At 41.6% G+C, this 23600-nt stretch overlaps 1 protein-coding gene across 1 annotated transcript; it reads left to right on the top strand.

Moving 5' to 3' along the window:
• Positions 1-22750, top strand: rnaseh2a (ribonuclease H2, subunit A). The gene is made up of 8 exons (XM_069927342.1): positions 1-159; positions 4268-4339; positions 6379-6505; positions 9902-9989; positions 12326-12463; positions 13569-13656; positions 15164-15377; positions 22021-22750. The coding sequence occupies exons 1-8, from the start codon at positions 33-35 to the stop codon at positions 22166-22168; spliced, it is 1002 nt and encodes a 333-aa protein (XP_069783443.1). The 5' UTR covers positions 1-32; the 3' UTR covers positions 22169-22750.
• The last annotated feature ends 850 nt before the right edge of the window (positions 22751-23600 follow it).

The following is a 23600-nucleotide window of genomic DNA, read 5'->3' as shown; positions in this document are numbered from 1 at the left end:
AGCCGAGGCGGGAAGCCAGTGTCCGCGCGCCCATGGATCTGAGCGAGTGGCAGCGGGATACCAGCGGCAGCTGCCGCCTCAGCTCGACGGTGGCCCCGGCCTGTCGGAGCCAGCCCTGCAGCCTGGGGGTGGACGAGGCGGGCCGGGGCCCGGTGCTCGGTGAGGATCCGGTGGGGCGGCCCGGGCTGAGGGTGGGTCTATCCGGGGAGGAGGAGGTGGGAGGGGGGGGTCCCGAGGGGGGAGGGGGGTCCCGAGGGGGGAGGGGGGTCCCGAGGGGGGAGGGGGGTCCCGAGGGGGGAGGGGGGTCCCGAGGGGGGAGGGGGGTCCCGAGGGGGGAGGGGGGTCCCGAGGGGGGAGGGGGGTCCCGAGGGGGGAGGGGGGTCCCGAGGGGGGAGGGGGGTCCCGAGGGGGGAGGGGGGTCCCGAGGGGGGAGGGGGGTCCCGAGGGGGGAGGGGGGTCCCGAGGGGGGAGGGGGGTCCCGAGGGGGGAGGGGGGTCCCGAGGGGGGAGGGGGGTCCCGAGGGGGGAGGGGGGTCCCGAGGGGGGAGGGGGGTCCCGAGGGGGGAGGGGGGTCCCGAGGGGGGAGGGGGGTCCCGAGGGGGGAGGGGGGTCCCGAGGGGGGAGGGGGGTCCCGAGGGGGGAGGGGGGTCCCGAGGGGGGAGGGGGGTCCCGAGGGGGGAGGGGGGTCCCGAGGGGGGAGGGGGGTCCCGAGGGGGGAGGGGGGTCCCGAGGGGGGAGGGGGGTCCCGAGGGGGGAGGGGGGTCCCGAGGGGGGAGGGGGGTCCCGAGGGGGGAGGGGGGTCCCGAGGGGGGAGGGGGGTCCCGAGGGGGGAGGGGGGGTCCCGAGGGGGGGGGGGGGGTCCCGAGGGGGGGGGGAGGAGGGGGGTCCCGAGGGGGGGGGGGATAGAAAAGGTGGCCCCGAGGGGGGGGGGGATAGAAAAGGTGGCCCCAGGCGGAGGAGGGTCAAAGGGGGGAGGGAGGGGAGAGGGCTATCCTGAGGGGGAGGAGTGGGGATGGCTGTCCTGGGGGGGAGTAGGGGTACTCACTGAGGGTTGGAGTACCTGGGGAAGGGGGGTTTTGGGGCTAGACCCTGAGCCCTAGGGATTTGGTTGGGACAGGATCCCCATGGTGACGTGGTGGGCGGAGGCCGACGCTGGACCGTCGAGGGGGTCTGTGGATGGTCTTGTGTTTCCTGAGCCTTGGGAGGAGTTGGATTGTTTGAATTGGAAGAAGGGATTGGCTGGTGGTGTGGACTGTGAGGCATTGCATTGGGGACAGGGTGTATGAGACTCAAGTGTGGAGATCTGCATATTCAGTCACCCAGGAGTCACAGAATAAGTTCCCTTTCTGAACCTCCAGGGCAGACCTCTGGTAATGTTTCCACACATCCCACCTCCTTTCATTTTCACACCACATTTTAAAATGGAGATTCCCTGGAAATTTTACCAGAAACCCTCCTTTGAACCTGCAGAGTGGAAAGGTCGGCCCGGGAATTTTAAGCAGGTCCTTGGCCCTACCTCATAGTCAGGGCCATGGCCCAGGAAATTTTCCCAGACCCCACTCTCCCTGCGGTGTGAAGAGCCAAATAGCCAAACAGGGAAGCCTTGTGACTTCTGCGCTTGTGTGCTGCTTCATGTAGGCGATTAAAATTAAAAGCTATTACTGCCTGATAACAGTGGCCTACTTTGGCACGTCGCAACAGCAGCACAATTCAGATGAATGGCCATAACTCATTAACCATAATCCCTCAAGCACCTGTATTTTCCAGAGCATTTCCAGCTGCGTGAGGGATTATGGGGAAATTAAATCAGCCATTCATCCTGCATTGTGTCACCATCACGATGTGCTGAAGCACTGTGGGGGATGGTGGCTGCGGGGCAAGGGTGGGAGCAAGTGATGGGTGGACTGGCAAATGACTGATGGATGGATAGTGGGGGGGGGGGGGGGGTGGTGAACATGTGTAACGTCATCAGTTGGGTGCGAACCTAAATTGTCAGGTGGGCAAATTCCCAGGAATTGGGACCGCATTGTGAAAGAACTGAGAGATCCTGAATTCCCAGAAATTTCACTGGGACAAAGTGTCACCACTCCCCTGCAGAGTGAAAACGGCTAGTAAGTCTTTATTTCTTGATGTCTTATTTCCTTTTGCATACTCTATGGAGTAAAAAAAATCATGCCTTTGTAAAAGAGTGTAGCACCCTCTATGTCCATCTGTGCATAGTACAAACTAAAAGCAGAGCTTTCATTGTCCTTTGTTATTTTGCTAAAATAATTAAATGTGTTCTGCATTAAATTTACTATTAAGTGCATACTCAGATTTTTTTGTACAAATTAGATCTTAATTGATGGTTATAATTGTCTAAGATAACAGAAAAATTGATTTTCTTTGAATGCTGCCTGCAATTAATCTCAACTTGCCAAATGCTTTTTGGACTCTAACCAGGATTGGGTTTGGATACTCATCTCCTTTGAAATTGGAATCACTGAGGCAAATGTCCTATTAGGCACAAAACTAAAAAAGTGTATTTTCCTGATTTCAAGAAGATTTATGTTGAATAATAACAGAAAATGCTGCATAAATTGCGCAGCGCAGTTAGCGTAGTGGTCAGCGGTACACTGTTGCAGCTCCAGTGACCTGGGTTTGAATCCACCACTAAATGTAAGGAGTTTATATGTTCTCCCCATGTCTGCATGGGTTTCCTGCAGGTGCTCCAGTTTCCTCTCACCCTTCAAAATAAGTTCCAGGGTTGTAGGTCAATTGGATGTACGGTACAACTCAGATCATCTGAAATGGTCGGGACTGGGCCTATTTTGGATAAACACTTTTTTCGGAGAACTGGTCAATTTTTAAAAACAACCCAGTAGCAACAGCAAATCACTTGTAACCGTATTTAAACAACAACAAACAATAAGATATGGCTTTTTAAGCTTTGAAATGTTTAATTCTCACCAAAAAAACCAATGCTGGCCATCACCACTCACTGACACTTACCCACCGAGGCCTCGCTTGTGCTGGGAGCCCAAGGATCCCGCTCCTGCCCGGGACCCCAAGGTCCCCACTGTTGCCGCCGGGAGCCTGAGGTTCGCTGCTGCCGCCGCCGGGAGCCTGAAATTTAAAAAATATTTTGGATAACTGAGGATTTTGGAGAACCAGATTTCAGATCATCGGAGTTGTACTGTAATTGGGCGGCATGGGCTAGAAGAGCCTGCTGTATGTATGTCTAAATTAATGGCATTCGTCCCACTTTACAGTATTGTTTATTATTTGGCACTAAAACTGAACTTGTCCTATGAGACTTTGCTGAATCCACAACACATGGAGTTAACCCATTTATTTTACAAACACTGTCAGACGAATGAAATTCGTGGGAAAGGGAAACAAATGATCTGAGGAGAAATGTATTTTCAGTGTGCTTTTTGGTGTGAAAAGGTAGTGTGTCAAGATTTAGTAATAATGTACAAAAAGGAATTGGATAAAGAATAAATATTATGGGGAAAGAATAATGTATCATGCAGTACTAACTGGATTGAACACATTGTTTTCTGTTAATTATGATTTGTACAGGGCAGGAAAGAAAGTCATTGCCAGCGAGTTGTATATTGTGTAGTTACTTTCAATGCTTTGCCCCAAAGATTTGGCAACAGGTGACATATTGCTCTCTGATGGAAATTGGTATTGAGATTCCACTGTGAAATATTTGATAGATTATGATTGATAGAAACCTGCGAATCCATCTATATATTCCTGTTGACTGGAAAAATGGTTCTGTTGAAACTTAATGTGGTGTTAAATAACTGTATTAAATGTTGCATGACTTGTAATACAGTATAAACACAAAACCTACTTTTTTTAAAAGTATTTCCTGAGCTAAACTAATTACTAGACTTCCAGAACAATATCAAGTCACAATAGATAGTAATGAATAGATAAATAATATTTTTTTTCCTGCAAGATGCTTTCCTAAGTGATTGTGTGCTGGACAAATTAAGAGTTTTAAATAGTTCTATTTGAGATTTAATCAAGTATGGATTTTGAAACAATAGATTTGAGTAGAATTAAATTTGGGTTCTGTCCTCATGTTTCTGAAATGTTAAATTTTAAATGGCAGTTTAATGGTACTATTCAAGGTTAAGGGCTATAATTTGAAATGTGCTTCAGTTTAATATCTCCAAAGGAGTCCTAAATGATGCATGTAGACATTTTGCACCTGTGTTCGATTTTAACAACAGTTGTGCCTCATGCATCACAATCTTTTGGTTTTTTTTCAGGGCCAATGGTGTATGCAATCTGCTTCTGTCCACTTTCCAAGCAACAACAGCTTGAAGAACTGAAGGTTGCAGGTATTGAAGTCTAAACATCAAACACGTCTGATAATGCAGTCAATTGTTAACAATGCCAAAACCCAAATATAAAAAAAGTCCAGCATGCAAATGAACAATTAAATCTTTGCTAAGTTTCATGGAATTGATAATAGATTTCACTGTTGTCCCATGTTTCTGCCATTATGTTGTCAATATTATTGGTGTTACTGGTTATACAAAGAAGTTCTAATAAATATTGAATTTAGACCAAAATCTTAGGTGGCAATTTCAAATTGTATGAATGTATTTGAGTTCTGCATATGGAAGTCATGCAAAAGCAGCATAAATCTTGTATAGATTTCATTTATTATTGTTGTTGGGTCTTTTATTGATTCTGTGTTCTCACCATGGCTTCTCAAATAGTTCACTAAGGAAAGTTCATGAGCAGTGAGCATTAAATGCTACTTTTACTAGAGTTAAGAATATCCTTAGAATTAACTACTCTGCTTGCCTACTTTTTTTTAAAAAGGGTGAAGTAGAAATCCTTACTGCCTTGGAAAATGCCCAATAGCAAAGACCAAGAAAAGTTTCCCTTGTAATATGTAAAAACACAATGCTGGAGAAATTCAGTAGGTCAAACGGTGTTCTTTATATTGTAAAGATATTCATCAAGGATTGCCTCAAGCCCAAAATGTTGGTTATATCTTTATCTTTGCTATATAATCCTCAACATTCATTGGAGCGACTTCATCCCTAACATCGAAGTACTCGAGATGGCAGAGGCCGACAGCATCGAATCCACGCTGCTGAAGATCCAACTGCACTGGGTAGGTCACATCTCCAGAATGGAGGACCATCGCCTTCACAAGATCGTGTTATATGGCGAGCTCTCCACTGGCCACCGTGACAGAGGTGCACCAAAGAAGAGGAACAAGGACTGCCTAAAGAAATCTCTTGGTGCCTGCCCCATTGACCACCGCCAGTAGGCTGATCTCGCCTCAAACCGTGCATCTTGGAGCCTCACAGCTCGGCGGGCAGCAACCTCCTTTGAAGAAGACTGCAGAGCCCACCTCACTGATAAAAGACAAAGGAGGAAAAACCCAACACCCAACCCCAACCAACCAATTTTCCCCTGCAACCGCTGCAACCGTGTCTGCCTGTCCCGCATTGGACTTGTCAGCCACAAACGAGCCTGCAGCTGACGTGGACATTTACCCCTCCATAAATCTTTGTCCTCGAAGCCAAGCCAAAGAAGAAATAAAGTACACTGTTTGACCTGCTGAGTTTCTCTAGCATTTATTATTTTTACATAAAACTTGCTTGAATTTTTTTAGTTCCGAGGTGTCTCCCTACCTTCCAGGAGTGGCTGTTCACACAGGAACAATCAAAACTCCAAATATCCGTATCTCACCGTGAGTTTAAACAGAATACCGGAAGTGCGGTATTTAAGGAGGCTGAACATCGTAGTCATTAGCCTGTTGTTCACAGATCACCTGTAATTTAGTTTAGGCTGCAGGTGATCCATGAAAATAACTAGGGATTGAGGAGGTAAAGTATTGGAACTGGAATGAGTCCTTGTTCCTGTTCCAATTATTTATAATAAATAAATAAATATATATTTATTTATATATATATGTGTGTGTGTGTGTGTGTGTGTGTGTGTGTGTACATATATAAATATATATTTATATATATATATATATATATATATATATTAACACAGATGGCATTCCAGGAAATTGGGAATAATTTCCTGGAATGCAGTGACTTTTTAAAAAAAAACCACGATGGCTGCAGGCTTTTGTTGTTTTACTTCCCTTAATATGGTGTCTTGAGGATATCATAATATAGCAGCAGCAGCTTGATTGATAATGTTTCATGCTGTTGATTGAGAGATAAATATTGGCATTTGTAGCAATGTTTTTATGCTTGAGATTTGTTGTATATTGCATTTTTCTGCTCAGTTGTGTATCCGGTTTTGATTTTATTAATCACTTGTGCTCCATCGCGTACCAGTTCCTCTGTTAAGCTTAATGCTGACGTTGGTGAAATGTCCCTTCTTTATTTGCTTTTTACAGACTCCAAGACGCTAACAGAGAAGGAGAGAGAGAACTTGTTTGCCAAATTAGATGAAGCAAAAGATTTTATTGGTTGGGCTCTAGAGGTCATCTCGCCTAATGTAATTTCCACAAGTATGCAACAAAGGTACTTAACATTAACATAAAAGATTCACAGTTGTTATTTCCTTGACTAGCAATTGAGAAAAAAAATGCTTTAATTTTATAGTATTTGGGGAATTTAATTGGTTAACTCAGGAAAAAAGATAATACAGTGATGCTAATCAACCTGTGAAATGATTGGATTTTCTTTAAAACCCATTTGATTTTCTAAATTATTTAAGGGATTAAATCTCTCCTTGTCAACCAGAGGTAACTCCTAACCTCCTGCAATGTTGCGTGTAGTTTTGGTCACCTAACTACAGAAAATATATCCATAAGATTAAAAGAATGCAGAGAAGATTTACTAGGATGCTATCCAGACTTCAGGAACTGAGTTACAGGGGAAGGTTAAACAGATTAGAACTTTATTCCTTGGAGCACAGAAGAATGAGGGGAGATTTGATCGAGGTATTTAAAATTGAAGGGTAAAGACAGTAAATGTAGGTAGGCTTTTTCCATTGAGAGTAGGTAAGATGAAAACCAGAAGACGTGGGTTAAGGGTGAAAGGGGAACATTAGAGGAAACTTCTTCCCACAGAGAGTAGTGGAAGTGTGGAGTGAGCTGCCACCTGAAGTGGTGAATCCAGGATCAGTTTTAACATTTAAGAAGAATTTGGACAGGTACATGGATGGGAGGGGTATGGAGGGCTATGGACTGGGTGCAGGTCAGTGGGACGAGGCAGAATAATAGTTTGGCACAGACTAGAAGGGCCTCTTTCTGTGCTGAAGTAATGAACTCTTTATCCACCTTTTGATAATGACTAATCAAACCATTTAGTTGTGTAAACTTCCATATAGAAATCAAAATTAATGTCTGGGTTTACCACTGAATTTGTATGTGGCAAGGTTTCAACATAATCATGTTGACCTTCTCACTCCACATCTGGGGTTATATCTAAATTGGGAGTGTTTCCTCACATTCTAGTTACACAAAGCTTCTCATAGATAACTATGATCCTTGGCTTTATCTGTCCCAGTGGCAAGTTGGTATCTGGTTGTAATTCTCATGGCATTTTATCAATTGTAAACAATAAACCTACCTGTTCCCTCGGAGAGATTTGTTCAGAACTTCATGAGCCACGGGATCCACGAGGACGGTGTGTGGATTAAAAATGGACTTGCATGTAGAAACCAGAGAGTTGTAGTGGGCAGAATGTATTCTGCCTGTAGGTCAGTGACTAGTGGAGTTCCACAAGGATCTGTTCTGGAATCCCCACTCTGAGATTTTTAATGTGACCTAGATGAAGAAGTGGAAGGATAAGTCCTTAAGTTTGCAGATGACGCATTCATTGGAGGAGTGGTGAATAGAGCTGAAGGTTGTCTTAGGCTATAGACAGGATGAAGAGTTGGGTAGGAAAGTGGCATTTGTAGTTCAATCGGGATAAGTGTCAGGTGATGCATTTTGGAAGTCAAGCCAGAATGCTGAGTACAGGGTTAATGATCAGATACTTAACAGTGTGGATGAACAGAAGGACCTTAGGGTCCAAATCCATACATCTCTCCAAGGTTGTCATGCAGGTTGATAGAATAGTGAAGGTCTATTTGATGTTGAGCTTCATTCACGGGGAATTGAGTTCAAAAGTTGAGAGGTCATGTTGCAACTCTACAAATCTCTGGTGATATTGTGTTCACTTCTGGTCATCTTATTATAGGAAGGATGTGAAAGCTATGGAGAAGGTGCAGAGATTTGATTGGAAAGTAAGTCTTGTGAAGCAAGGTTATCAGAGATGTACTCCATTCTGAGAGGTTTAGATAAGGTGGACAGACAATAAATTTTTTCTAGGGTAGGAATAGAAAACCAGGTGACATCTCTACAAAGTGAAGGGAGGGAAGTTTAGGGGAGTCATCAGGAGTAGTGGGTGCCTGGAATGTCTTGCCAGGGATGGTAGTGGAGGCTTTGACAGCCACCTAGATAAAAGAAAAATGGAGGGTTATGGGGTAGGAATATATACAACCTGTAGGTCAGCACAACATTGAGTGCTGAAAGGCCTGTACTGTGCTGTAATGTTCTACATATATATCTGTCTAATAATGATTGAACACCCACATTGAATACCATTAGAATAATTTAATGTAACAAAGGCACGGGATGTGCTCTTGATGAGTCGTACTTTTGGAGGTCACACCTTGGCCTCGGGGCATCAGTGTAGGTGTTCTGCAATTTAGTGTTCTTGACCTGGTTATAGAAATCATAGAAAATTTATGACATTTGGGCTGTGGAAAATTTGAAAAAATGTCCTACCCTATTTAATCCACTTTCCAGCACTGTTCTACAGATCAAGAGAACATCTGAGTAGTTTTTAAATGTGGTCCTTGATTCTTTTGCCACTTGCTTTTGAACCATCAATTGAATCATGTTTGAAGCCATGTCTTTTAAAATGATTTTGCAATAGCTTGAAAAATCTAAATCTGGTAACTTACAGTGGAACCATGAATCAACTGCGGGCATGAGAGCAGTCACAATATTCTGTTTTTTTTAATGACTTGAAAGTCAATGGGTGTGTGCTCTTAAAGGAATTGATGGATGTGATTTTATATCCTGTGTATTGAATTGAAGCTACTCTTGCTTTTTTTTAATTTGCACTTTTTAAAAAAAATTCATACACTTAATGTATGTGCATCCAGTAGGCCTATCAAGTCTTAAAAATAAATCCTGTTCCCTCATGTTTCCCTGAGACCTGGTCTGTCTTAGCTGCCTATCAACACCACCCCTCCCCTGATTCTGCACCCATCCACCTACTCTGGGGGGTGATTTACAATAGCCAGTTAACCTTCCAACCAGCATGTTTTTTGGGATATTAGAGGAAATTTAAGCACCTGAATGAAACCCTGTAAGTCACCAAGCAATCAACCTCCACAACAACGGATTCCAACTGTCCAGTAGCAGCAATAACTGCTGCACAGCTGTATTGCCCAATTTTCACGTGCCTAGACAATTATACAGTGGACAAATTAGAACTGTTCTTGTGGGGGGTGGGGGGAAGCAAAAGCAGCAGTAAGTGTGGAATAAAGTCAATTGAATTTATTAACTATTTATTGAGAAAGTACCCCATGCACATTCAATGTGCCAAGAGCTAGTTTACTTTGAAACTCCACAGTTTTTAAGAGTTGTCTGAATTGTTCATTGGGGCAGTGTTTCGGAGCGTTGTTGTCAAGGTCATTTTATGATTTATGGCCTCCAAGATGAGATGAGTTGTTTTAAGTTGCTTATTTGGATACTCAAGTTACCAACTTGAAATGATAGCTCTTTGCCTCCCCTGCATTGTTTGCTGTGGCAGTGTTCACTTTCATTTATTCCAAAGCCCAAAATTCTGTCACATGATTTCAGACGAACAGGTTCTGTGCCATTTACTGACCATACTTCATTCTTGTTTCTGAAACAGAACCAAATGCAACCTGAATACCTTGTCTCATGATGCTGCCATTGGGCTTATCCAGTATGCATTGGATAGTGGTGTTCAAGTGAAAGAGGTGAGTAGGGGAACATTACTCCTGAAATCCTCTGTGCGTACATCAAATGGAAATCTCCAATAAAACCAGAAAATAATGGGTGTACATTTCTTGCTGGCAAGCAGGTATAGAAACTGTATTAAGCATGTTGATCTTCATCTGTTGCCTTGTTATTATTTTACAACTTGTCCTATGAATATTGATATTCTGTCTGTATCTATTACACTTTATGTTGGGAAACAAGGGTGCATGGTTAGCGCAATGTTGATACAGTGACATAGGTTCAAATCCGTTGCTGTTTGTAAGGGGTTTGTATATTCTCTCTGTGTCTGTGTGAGTTTTCGCCAGGAGAACTGATTTTTCTCGCCCTCCAAATCATGCAGGGGTTCCTGATTAATTGGGTGTATATATGACCTTTTAATGTGCTGTATATCTAAATTTAAAATAGTAGAGTAGCAATGTTAAGGTATAGATAATTGGTCTGACGGTCTCTGTTCAGATACCACAATGTGAATTCAAATTTAGTTGAACAATCTGATGTGGAGGATTGAGGCTTTTAAATAGTGTTTGTAAGATTAATGGATTGTAAAAAGATGGTCTGTTCACTGTTGAGTTAAACAGGATAGTCTGCAGATGCAGTGATGGTAGTGCAATGCATAAGTTCTAGAATTTCTCCAACATTTTGCTCACTCAATTCACTACTGTTTAGTGACTCCTGTTCAATTAAAAATGTAGAAACTTAACTGCCTGGTAAGCCATTGCTTTATATCCTCCATTATTGACCTTCAGGTTTACTAGTTCCTTGGGAATTTGTGATCTTTCCTTGATCTGCTTAAAATCCCAATGCTGGAATTTTTAAAATCAACAGAGAATGAAATGTTTGCACACAAAATCTATTGTCAAGGGTACTCGAGAGTCCAAAATAGGTGATGCAATGTCTGCAGAGAGGTGAAAATTTAAACAGATGGTTTGGATAATTGTATGTTAACCTGCATGATCGGGTGACATTATCATTGTTTAGAATTTGGGTGGTGGGGGGGATTATTTAAAGTGCTTATTTTTTAGTTTTGGCTCATTGGGGTTGAAATAGATTTAATCTTCAACTCGGGAAAAGTTACCAACTTGAAATGATAGCTCTTGGCCTCCCCCACATGAATCTTGCCGAACCTGCTGAGTATTTCCAGCTTTATCTGTTTTATTTTGATGTGAAATTTCTAGGATGTAGTGTTTTATTTCTATTTTCATGTAATGCCTTCCCTAATGTAAAGAGTATAAGAGTTTGAAGAACGGGGAATTGAGAAAATTGCATGAAGGACAACAAGGAATCTCTAACGAAGGAAGTTGTGCTTGCTTTCATTAATTAACTGCAGTGGATATCAAAAGACAGGGATAGTATGACAAAATTATCTTCATTATTACTGTCACTGGATCACCAGCTGTCTGTTTAGTGTTGCGTCCTCTGTTTCATTTTGTGCAATATCCTGATCTGCTATTCATAAAATTGTATTGTTGAGATTCAGCAGGTTTAATTTCCTTTTCTCTTAAGTTATGACAGAGTTATATTTGTGGTGTCTAGACAAGATAATGTCCCTAAAATTTCCACCTGGAATAATTGCTCATCTCTGAAGAAATTCAGCAAAATTAACATGGCAACAGCAACTTTTTTTTCACAGCAATCGGGGATTTATTTTAATCTTTTAAGACCGTTTCAATTTCCAGTGCTGTCTTATCAATTTTCAATGCCATCTTGTGCACTTCTGATGAATTACCACTCTGATGTATTTGAGTGCATTTGGACAACTAAAGATTCCTGGGTAGGACAAATTATCAGGTCTCTGCTGTTTAAATTTTGGAAATGGTATGAGTTTTTGTGTGTCACACCAGCAAGATTATGTGGTTCCTTTGTCTCTAAATCGATAGGAAAGATTAGCCAGGAGCACTTTCATTAATGAATTTGTTTCTCATTTTTTCCACAAATATCAATAATAAATTAACATCTATGCTTTTACTGGAAACCCATGATGCAGCACATATTTCTGTTGCTGTGAAATTGTTTAAAGTTCGCTTTTATTCTACTTTGTTGACCTTCCTTCAATGGAACCAGGTCCATCATATTTGCATTGCCTTGGGTCTTTTATCATTTTTGTAAGTTAATCTTCTGTCACTTCAGGCTGTTCCATTCTGAGGAAAATAATCCCTTTATTCTTAACCAAAATACACCAATCCTGAGAAAAACCTTCACAGATTTCCTCTGGACCCTCTCTTGTGTTGTATTTTCCTGTGGTCACTGGAACTTTATTCTTAGAGGTTGTTCTCGGTTTTTCAAAGAGTAGTACAGTAATGTTTTTTCTTCTTAGGTTTATGTGGATACTGTTGGACCTGCTGAAAAATATGAAGTAAAGTTGAAGGAACGTTTCCCAGAACTTGAGGTTACGGTCAGAGCCAAGGCTGATTCCTTATTCCCAATTGTCAGTGCAGCCAGTATTTGTGCTAAGGTGAGTGGTGAAAATGTGCATCCTGAACTGTTTTTGGCCAGCTCAATCTTATGGCTCAAGAGGAATGTCTTGCTACAATCTTCTCCAAAGCAGTTTGGAGCAATTTTTCCCAGCCACCCTAAACTCTGAGAAACAAACATGATAACATGTTCGCTAACTGTTCAGCACTTTTTAATTTCAATTCTCTTGATGCCTCTGTACTCCAGAACTAACATTTTTTTTAAAAAAACCTCCAAGTAAATTGTGTGTTGTTTCTTTTTACACTTGAACTCCTGTTTGTTTTTCCCTTTTGATAGTTTTACATTAATCTCTGCAACTCAAAGGAAAAAATTGTGGGAGGAGAAATGCAATAATATCTAATAATTTGGCTTTCCAGTGTCCTATTAATATAGTGGTGCATACCTTGGGGCCTTGGCTGCAGCTTTAGGACTGTGGGCATTTTGAGCTGTTGTGCTGTTTTGTACTTTCCCATTATCAAAATGTAATTCCTATTGGGTAGAGTGCAGATACACAAGGGGAAACTTGAATTGCTTGTAACTGGCCCATGTTAATGGATGCATTGTGTTTTTGAATATATTGGTTGAGCACTCAAAGATGGAGCAATTATTTTTTTAAAAATTACTGCATTGTGGAGACGCATCAGAACAGAAAATTGAACGTTACCACCCAAACTGCAGGGTGAACAGGAATTTTACCAACATGTTTTCACTTGCTTGGGGTGTGATAATCTATCTCTGATAGCAAATCCTCATCTTGTTGAGTCCGAATACAAATCATTCCTATTGTGCAAAGTGTGACCATTGGGGATCAGTGTGGATTGTCCTCTTCAAATTAAAAATGTTTAAATTTGCGACTGGATGTTGTGAGTTGACACAATACTGTGACATTCTTCGTGTGTATTTTGCTGCAAAACAAATGTAGAAATTGAAGGGTATGGATTTGCCATTTTGTAAGATTTCAATAAATAAAAGATTTAAAATGCAATTCAAAGAGTGATTCAGAAGTACATCCTCTGTGCTATTAATTATCCTGGATTATACTTTTGATTCCAACATTGGAAATTGACTACAATCCTTAGAATGATCTTTAACTTGCATCTCTTCAGGTTGCAAGAGATCATGCCATTCAGTCATGGAAGTTTGTGGAAGATCTAGAAGACATAAATACGGATTATGGTTCAGGATATCCCAATGGTGAGAATCTGTGGAGGTCATGGGTAAAATGTAAAGTTGTTTGTTTAGTACTATGCCAAGTAAACTAAGGGATAACAATAGAATCCAGTTGAACATGTCACATTTTACGGATATTTTTCACTTCTCAATATGTTTTTGCTTCTGTTTTGTTGATACCAGTTTATTGACTCCTGTTTACTTGTTAATATCTGGTGTTTGTTTTTCTGTGACCTTTCCTTTCACACTCTATAAACACATTGCTTTCATTTTGGCCCTGTTCATTTTTATACCCTGATGTCACTTTCATAAGAAATTTTTGAAAAAGCTTGTGAACACAGAGAGTGGCTGATCTAGGGATGCTATTTGACACGTCAAGACAGCAATCCCAACTATTAATTCACAATATTCTGTGGAAATTGAAACAGTTGTAGAAACTTAAAATATCAGATGAGAATATGAAGTTTAATTTTACTTGTGATGGAAAATAAAAGTAATCTATTTCTGACAGTCCTTTTCTCTCTCTGCTACTGGATCTGATAAATTCCTCCAGTCGATTGTTTTGACCTTCATCTCACCCTTGATGGTTCTCATTATCACTTTCCTCCCATCAGATTCTAGTACTTGTCAATTTTGTCTCTGTTTATCACCCTTCAGCCTCTGTCTCCATGTTCACCTTTGCCCCCTCCCCCAAATTGGCTCCATCTGCCTTTTTTCTTGTCAGCTTCCACCACCTACCTATGCCTTCCAGCTCCTCCCTTTTTCTCACCTGGCTCCTTCTGCCTGAAATAAATACACGAAAGTGCTGGAAAAACAGCAGGTCCCGCAGCCAACCAACGTTTCATCCCTGAACACTTCATCAAAAGCCAGGAACATTGGTTATATTATCTTTGCCTCCTATAAGCCCTTTTGTGTATTTACTACAATTACAGCATTTGCGGACTTTCATGTTTCACTCCTTCTGCCTATCATTCTCCAACCTTCCGCAGTCCTCCGATCACTTATTGACCTGTCTCTATACTTGTTATCTTCCCTTCTCCATTTAGTCCTGATGCAGGGCCTCAATGTGAGTAAATTCCTACTCCTCCTCCTCACTGAGCTCCTCCAGCAGTTTTTATTTGTACTTCTGTTTGCTTGTATCTCTGCAATGTTTGACCAGAATAGGCAGATTGGGAATGGAAAAGTGGCTTCAAATATAACTGTTTAATCCACTAGTGTTTCTCTTATTCTCAAAATAAAGTGCTTTTTCACTAAATATTTACAAATTAGCTATATCTAGTATCATGAATTCATCCTGTAAAGAGCAACACAAATAGTTAATTGCTTTTAAAACATAGTCATTGTTAATGTGGGTAAAAATTGGCAAAGCGTAGCTGCAATCTAATTTAAAATATATAATGCAAATAGAATTAGATCAATACTACAAACCACTGTTGAATCAGTTGCACCTTGCATAACAGCAACTGTTAATGAAGAGCTCCTACATTTTTGTTACTGATTTTGAAGATTTAATTGGCTTTGTTTTGTACAGATCCTAAAACAAAGGAATGGATGGAGAGACACGTCGACCCTATTTTTGGTTACCCACAATTCGTGCGTTTCAGTTGGAGCACTGCCCAGACTATTTTGGATAGTCAAGCCGTACCTGTCCACTGGTATGTAATGAATGACTTGCCGGGATTCGTGCGTTTTAGTTGGAGCACTGCCCAGACTATTTTGGATAGTCAAGCCGTACCTGTCCACTGGTATGTAATGAATGACTTGCCGGGCCCATAATTAAAGTGTTCTGTTTAAGGAGTGAACCATGTTGTGAGCAGTGCTTTCTGCACACATGAATCTCAGCAGTATCCAATCGGACTTGCCGATGATAATCCCAAATAAAAATGGACTGTTTTGGTGGTATTCTTCTTTAATGTGCTGTCTTGAGCTCGAATGTGGTTCCATAATGAGCCGTTCTATTTTTGAGGTGTAGCTGGGAAGCGGGGTAGTGGACGACTGCATTATTACCTTGAACATTAGCAATGTTAGAGGCCATTGAAGAATTCAGCGCAAAGCTATGCCTGACAGATTCCCATCTCTGAAAGAAGTGTGTTGGAGGATTTACACACCAATCTGGCTGGTTGCTTTTACTAATGGTAAATTTTAATTCCAGTTTTATGTAAATCCCTCAGCTGTGTTGGTGGATTCCAACTCGATGATCCACACCACTCATTTTTGTTCAAAGTAATGTTAGGAAAAAGCCTATTGTATAATCACATGGATTTATTGGTGCTTGTCATTTAAAACACTAATCGTTTTCCTAGACATGGGAAGCTTATGCTAGAAAATTTCAGGCATATCTTGATGTCATTTGTGCAAAGTTTATTGGTGTGTGCCCAGTCTGAGGACAATGTCTTCGCAAGAAGTAAAACACAAAAGTCTGCTGACACCATGGATGAAGAAGTAATGATGCCAGCAGGTCAAGCAGTGTACTTTTTGTAGCAAAGATAAAGATAGATAACCAATATTTTGGGCTTGAGCGCTTCATCAGGTATGGAAAAATGTGGGCAGGCACCCAAACAAAATGGTGGTGGGAGTGGGGCACAGTCCCAAAATTAGGAGGTAATAGTTGAGTTATGGAGGAATGCCACAGCAGCAAGCAGGGGAAGGGAGTGGAGAGCTGGAGGAGAGAAGGGAAAGGGGAGGAGAAATGAAGATAGGCTGGCAGAAACCAGAGAGGTTGATGTTAATGCCATCTGGAGAGTGCCCAGATGGAAAATCAAGTGTTTTTCCTCCAATTTACAGGTGGGATAGTGCATTGGGCCATGGATAGACATGGGAGTGGACATTGAGCTGCTGCTTTATTTCACTACCCCTGCATTCTCTTCCAGAACTACTAGTTTTAATGTTACAGACAAAATGTTGGAAATACTAGGATGCAGTTCAACATTTCAGGTTGCATCCTTTTGTCTATGTTCTTGCCCTCTAACTGCTTCCATTCACTCAGTGACCAGATAACTGTTTACTGCTTATCCCTCTGGTCACCCTGGTTTTACCCAATCTCCACCCCCTTCCTTGCAGCTTTCCAAGGTGCTTTTGACTCACAAGATGTTGGAGCAGAAGTAGGCCCATCGAGTCTGCTCTGCCATTCTATCATGAGCTGATCCATCTTCCCACTCGGCTCCACAACCTGGCCTCCCGTAATCGTTGATGTCCTGACTTAATCATCTGTCTTCAACCAGAAACATCCACTCTGTTTCCCTTCCTACAATTACAGCTTGACCTGTTTATTTTTAGCATTTTATGTTTTCCTCTTGGATTTCTATCATCTACAATTTTATTTTAAATGTTAGTGTCCCAGATTTTGTTTTGGGTGGTTGCAGCATGTTGGGAACAACCTGAAGTCAAGCCTGAGACTTCTTTCTTTGTGTAGGTAATGCATTTCATTTTTCCATGTGATGAAAATAACAAGTGGAGTTTGTACCTTCTTCCTGTGTCTCCAAGGGTTTTCGTCGGGGGCTCTGGTCACCTCCCAACCTTCAAATCATATGGGGGTTGTAGGTTAATTGGGCGGCATGAGCTCGTGGGCCAGAATGGCCTATTACCATGCTGCATGTCTAAATTATAATGTTTTTTTTTGTTTTGCTCCTTTCTAAACTGCAGTAATTCCAAAATGTCAGCAGGAGGCTCTGTTTCTCTGGGTAGTCAGGAGCTGTGCTGTCAAGTATTATGGAACATTTTGCTCACTGTCATATGAAGCCAATAAAGTGGCACAGACAAACTCTCGTTGGAATACATGTTATTTTTATCATGTATTTTAGATAAATACTTGTGGCAGCTGATCAATTGCATCATTGAAACCTCGAATACAAAGAATTGCTTTTGCATTGGAGTCAGGCTTGGGTGGACAAGAATGGCTATTTGCATAAATAAGATGCTGTCGGACACAATGAGATGCACAAGCACATCTTCATCGTTAAACTCCGTGTGGATCATAAATGTATTATCATGAGACCTTTTCATATCCAAAGCCTGAAGGAAAATTGGTTAATGATGTTCTTTCCAGAATTTCTCCAAGAGGCTGGTTTAGATTGTGCATTAGATCTTAGTTCTCAGTAAATACACAACCAAATTAAAGCAGTTGACTCCATTTCTGTAATTCAGTTAAATTTTCCCAGGCATGTTATTTTATTGAGTTCCAATTGTTGGTGCTCCTGTCTAATGCATTCTGAAAAGACCATGAGGCATAGGAGCAGAAATGGGCCATTCAGCCCATCAAGTCTGCCCCATTATTTAATCATGAACTGATCCATAAAAAGTGATTTCATTCCGTGGCCTTCCTTAAATGTGCGGTGGCCCATCAGGCTGGGGTAGGGCAGTTTGTATGGCCCCATTGAGAATGGCTGTACGTCTGCCTAAATCTTCCTCATTCAGTATACCTCCCATCCTCTGAAAATGTTGCCCCTCACATCCCTCTTGACCTTTCCCCTCTCACTTTAAGTCTGTGTCCCCTAGTCTTGAATTCTCTTACCCTGGGAAAAAGATGGTGACCATTCATCTTATCTTTGCTGTTGGGGAGTAGCAGTATTCCTCAAGGATCTGCACCTCCCAGCACACGCTCTCTTCTCGCTGCTGCCATCAGGAAAGAGGTACAGGTGCCACAGGAATCATACCACCAGGTTCAGGAATAGCTGCTACCCCTCTACCATCAGACTCCTCAACAACAAACTCAATCAGGGACTCATTTAAGGACTCGTGCTTTTGCATTTTATTGAATTTTCTTTCCTCTCTGCATTGCACTGTCAGTTCATTTATAATTTGTTTACATGTGTGCGATGAGAACATTTTTTTGCACTAATTCTGCCTCGCCCACAGGAAAAGGAATCTTGGTTGTATGTGATGTCCTGTATGTACCCTGACAATAATTATGAATATGAAATCCTATACAGCCTCTCAGGAAAAATGTTCCAGTTGATTTGATTTCTCCTTGTAACTCGAGCTCTCTAGTCCTGTCAGCGTCCTTGTGAATCTTTATCACATCTTTTCCAGCACAGTAGCATTTTCTGTGCTCTGACTAACATTCATCCTTCAAATAATGACTAAAAGAATGATATTAAATGATTCAAGCAGAGCAAATCTTAAGAGATGTATTAGGACATGGTGAATTTAGAGTAAACAGAGACATTGATTTCATTAGTGGAGAGTGAGGAGAAGAGGAATGCAGAATATAATACAGCGGGATAAAAGGAAAGGTGTTTTTACAAATAGAGTGGATGTTAAGACTATAAGATGTAGGAGCAGAAATAGGCTGTTCAGCCCATCAAATCTACCCTGCCATTCAATCATGAGCTGATCTATTTTCCCACTCAGCTTCACTCCCTGGCTCTCTCCCCACAGCCCTGGCTAATCAAAAATCTTTCAATCTCTGCCTTGTGTACACCCAATGACTTGGCCTTTACAACCACCCGTGGCAATAAATTCCATAAATTTACCACCCTTCGATGAAATGGTATCATCAGTGCCAAAAAGAATTTAAATTTTCCAAACTAGTGCTTGAATTGTAGTTGACTCTAATGTTGATTGTCACAGGATACAGTACAGGCAGGTAAAAAATGGTTGAGGGGTGGAGGAATGTTGCAGGCTGAAATGATCAACAGAGGGTGGGTTTATTATTTGTGGATAGGATGTTGAAATTAAACTTGAGTTTCCCTGAACTACATAAACAAAAATCGGTGATCTGATTTGACTTAATACCACTGAGCTGGTCGATAAATCATCTGTTCTTTTTTTCACCTCGAGTTGATGATGGATTTGCTAAATAATTTACATTGATTTTATTTATTTTTGGTGTCCACTTTTCCCAGCTCTTCAGAGGCAGTTTGTGTTGGCCCTGGTTGGAGTGAATGAAATTACTGCCACCTTTCATTTTTGATTTCTGCTGCTGCTTTCTTACAGCATTGAAAGACATTGAAGCTTATGTAGTATAAATCCACGCTGTAGCCGAATGAATTTCTGAAGGTGTCCTCTCCCCCTTGGCCTTGTTCAGAGGACGACTGTTTTTGGCAGTGGCGCCATTTACTTCTGATTGCCTCTGAACTGAGAAGTCTGTTCTTCATGTTGTTGGGTCTGTGTTAACATCTAGACGAAACATGGTAAAACAGTAGATTTCCTTCCCCGAAGGACATCAGTGATACTGATGGGCTTCCAAGGACAAAATGGGTGTTTTATTGTTTCTTTCAAGAAAACTATCCCTTTTTAAAATTGCAGGTTTATTTGATTCTAAATTCACTGGCTGACTTGGGAGTCAAACTTGTTACTCTGGATTAATAGTCAAGAACTTGTGATTACAGGACCAGAGTGGAGTGAAACACGAAAGTCAGCAGATGCTGTGATTGTGATGAAACCCAGCAGGTCTCTCTCGGCATGCAGAGGAGGGCTGAGGCCTGAAGAGTTGGTTACTTCTCTTTACCCCCTATGGACGCTGCGAGACCTGTTGAGTTCCTCCAGAATTTTGGGGTTTTTAGTAAATTAAACTGATGCAAGTGAAGTTTGCATAAAGTTTCCAACAAAATCTGCATTCTCATCATCCTTTATAATGATTTCATTAGCTTTGTACCCATGGTGCAAAAACCAACAAGTTTCTAATGTTCGTGTGTAACTCAAGTGCTGATCCCAAGTTAGTGTGATAAATCTGCATTCCATTTTTTCAATTGCTTTTAAATCATTTGTGACAAATGGTGTGAAAAGGTAAACAAAGCCAGCTGCAACCGCATCTCTGCAAATATTAACCGATTGAATTCTAATATTCAAATTCCTTTATTCCTAATCTAGATCTAAAAACGCATTTTTAATGCATTGAAAATGGGCTATGTTGATTTCTTTTTGTTCACCTAACTTGCAAATACTGCACATAACCCTGTAGATTGTACCTATTATCAGACCCAACACTGTAATTTTTGGGCTCCTGAGATCTGACAACAATCTTCCTCCATACAGCCTAGGTTTGAATATTGAGTGGCTTTGAATCACAGATAATTCTTCCATCAGAGTGGCATGTAAGCACCATCTCCTCCAGATGTGGATGGTGAACTACCCTTGTTTTTGTTTTAAATTCTGCTGGAGGTTCTAAGCTGATTGACATAATCCCATCACTACTCTCTATGAATTCTTTAGCTTCTTTAACCCTTTTCACACTTGACTGCTCCTAACTGGGGCACTGAACTCTATCACACTTGCAAGGAGCCACCCCCGAGGTTAGGACTGTTCTACCTTCTACCGGTGACGTCCTGACGCATCGAGTGATTGTGAACCTGCCCTAGATCCTGATCTTTGAACAAAATTAATCATGCCTAATTATTACATAATTAAGCTTTATGTACAGCACAGTATGAGCTCTTCAACCCCTGTTGTTGTGCTGACCTAGATAAACATTTATAAGTGACTGTGGGAAAGTGCTAGCTATAAATAGCAATGGCGGACAATTTTTAAACAGCATGGGAAAGTTGATAGTGCTATAGCACTCAATTTGTATAGCTTGGGAAAGTTGGTAGCACTATCGTGCATAACTTATAAATACCCTCCCAGAATTCTGTGCGGCAGAGAAGGGGCTGTATGCTCGGTTGCATGCATGGATCATTCATGGAGGGGTCTCTCTGCCACGTGGCATTCTAGGAAGTCAGGTTAACCATTACTTTTTCCCATGGTCTATAAATTGTGCACTATAGTGCTACCAATTTTCCCACGCTGTTTAAAAATTGACAGCTATTGCTATTTATTGCCTCTCTCTTCCCCCCCCCCCCCACCACTTAGACTTTCTCATGGCAAAGTTTATACTTTCATTTTAATCTTTTCTTCCTTCATGTTCTTGCACTCAAGCAAAAACTGGTCATTTCAATCCCACAATGCAATTACCCTTTTCACACTTGGCTGATTACAACGCCAGTGTCTGCAGACGCCAGGGATTGTACTAGGGATTGAGGCCTTCAATCCCAGGCGTGAGATGACGTCACCTGACTCCAGCGTTGAGCTGATTTTGCTTTCACACTAGACTCTTTAAAGGCCGATTGGAGGTTAATTCCTGGAATCGCAAGTGTGAAAGGGGCTTGTGTTAGGACTTTAAAGCAAATGTCTGCATTTTGAACTTTTCAATGATGAGAAAAGTGGATCAAAAAGCAGAGGAACCAGGATTACTTTACAGTAGTAGTATGCATCATCTTGGCTGTGGTAGCATTTGCCACATTTCAAATTGGGTTGGCTCAATAGCCTCTCATGAGCATTGTTCTTCATTGCAGAGCTAACATCTTTTGAGTGATGCTCAATCCTGCTCTTTGTCAGTTATTGAAGTCTTCCATCCCAAGTTTTCTTCCTGTTCTCCAGTGTGTGGATCTGATGCCTGCTTTATTTTTACAGGGATGATGAGGAGGAGGAGGAGGAGGAGAAGGGCAAGAAGGATACTCCCTCTGTGCTGACCTACTTTCAAAGAAAGGCTGATGACACAAAAATTCAGCCTCATCGTTTCTTCACTGAGAGGAAGCTGGTCTCTCTTGAAAATCTCTGAACTGACCATTTTGTTCTTCCTATATTTGTGCAGAGCACATAAAAACAACTCTGCAGAGTCCAAAGAACTGGTGGGACGAAGAGGAGAATTGGGCTCTTCCAAAATGCAGTGTATTGTGTCCTGTGGATCTGTGAGTGAGCAGTGATGCAATGGAGATGTGTAGATAGTCATATTAACTCTGGACTGTCTGCTTCATGCAGATCCATTAGGATGTGGAGGTGTTTGAAGTTGGGGATTATCCCAAGATGTGCATTGCACTAGATTGCTGAATACAGAGTGTTGCTTTATCACTGACTTCCTTAATTAAGATTCAACCTTGCTCCCAATCACCTTTTTGCATTGCTCTCAAGCAGACTGAACAAAGATGCTCCTCTGCTTCAGTTGGTGCCTCCAACTGAGAGGTGGGTGTTTGAACCTTGAAAGTCACTGCAGCAACTGCTCATCAAGTAATAAATCACTCAGTGTTATCATATTGTGTTCTCACTCAGTGCTGGCTACACTTGCTTTTTCATTACTGTTCCTAGCCCATCTTGGTATGTTTTGTATTATTGGCCATGTGTAAATAAATTATTTTACAATCAACCATGGTCCATGATTAATTGTTCAAACTGAAGTATATATTGTGAATAACCAATTGATGTAGATTTAACTGGCTGTCAATATTTTGTGTTGAGCACAAAGAATGGTGTCAAGGTTGGTGGAAGAAAGAAAAAGGACTGGCAGTGAATCTGAAACATCAATGCAAATTTTTTCAGTCCTGCACTAGAGAACTGAGGCTGGTCAATTGCAGAAAGTGTGAGGTCAGAGTTTCAACTGCATCTGCTTCTGAGGTGAGACCACTTATGCCAAACTAGCACTGCAATTCACAACTTGCGCTGAGGTGGTGATGTGATGAATTGGCTGTTTTCTGTCACATTAAACTGCATAATAGTGGGTATATAAAGGCCTTTAATCTCATCCCTTAGCACTTTGGCGGACAAGTTATTGCTAGACATGCCCCCATTACAACTTGGCACTCTGCTGCTCACTGAGTTTAAACATGGGTAGATTGAGAGTATTTAACACTGAATGGTATTCAATGAGCCAGTCATTTCCTCCTGTTGACTGAAGAATCTCAGTATGGGCAAATAACATTTGGCTCAATTGTGTATGCCAGAATTTGGCTCAAATATGTTTAAACAATTGGCAAGCTCCAAGATAAAAATGATGAAAGCTCATGTTACAGAAAGTAAACACTAGAAATTCATGAAATGAATGTCTACACTTCTCGTGGGAGCTTCCATGTTCCATTAAAAAAAATCAGAGACAATTTAACTGGTTATTGCATTTAGTACCACATGCACTCCATCTAAAAGGAGACGGTGTCTTAAGAAAGCAGCCTCAATCCTCAAGGACCCCCACCACCAAGGCCGTGCCCTCTTCACTCCGCTAC

This window comes from Narcine bancroftii, chromosome 3 (assembly GCF_036971445.1).
Source record: "Narcine bancroftii isolate sNarBan1 chromosome 3, sNarBan1.hap1, whole genome shotgun sequence".
NCBI classification, from domain to species: Eukaryota; Metazoa; Chordata; class Chondrichthyes; order Torpediniformes; family Narcinidae; genus Narcine; species Narcine bancroftii.
Note: the sequence above shows the minus strand (reverse complement) of the source record. Positions and strands in the feature narration are given on the sequence as shown.

What these genes read in the sequence shown, in the direction of transcription:
- rnaseh2a (XM_069927342.1), top strand. Translation starts at nt 33, where the DNA reads ATGGATCTGAGCGAGTGGCAGCGGGATACCAGCGGCAGCTGCCGCCTC. An exon ending in GGGCCGGGGCCCGGTGCTCG is followed by an intron (nt 160 to 4,267) that starts GTGAGGATCCGG and finishes GTTTTTTTTCAG; the next exon opens with GGCCAATGGTGTATGCAATC. An exon ending in TGAAGAACTGAAGGTTGCAG is followed by an intron (nt 4,340 to 6,378) that starts GTATTGAAGTCT and finishes TGCTTTTTACAG; the next exon opens with ACTCCAAGACGCTAACAGAG.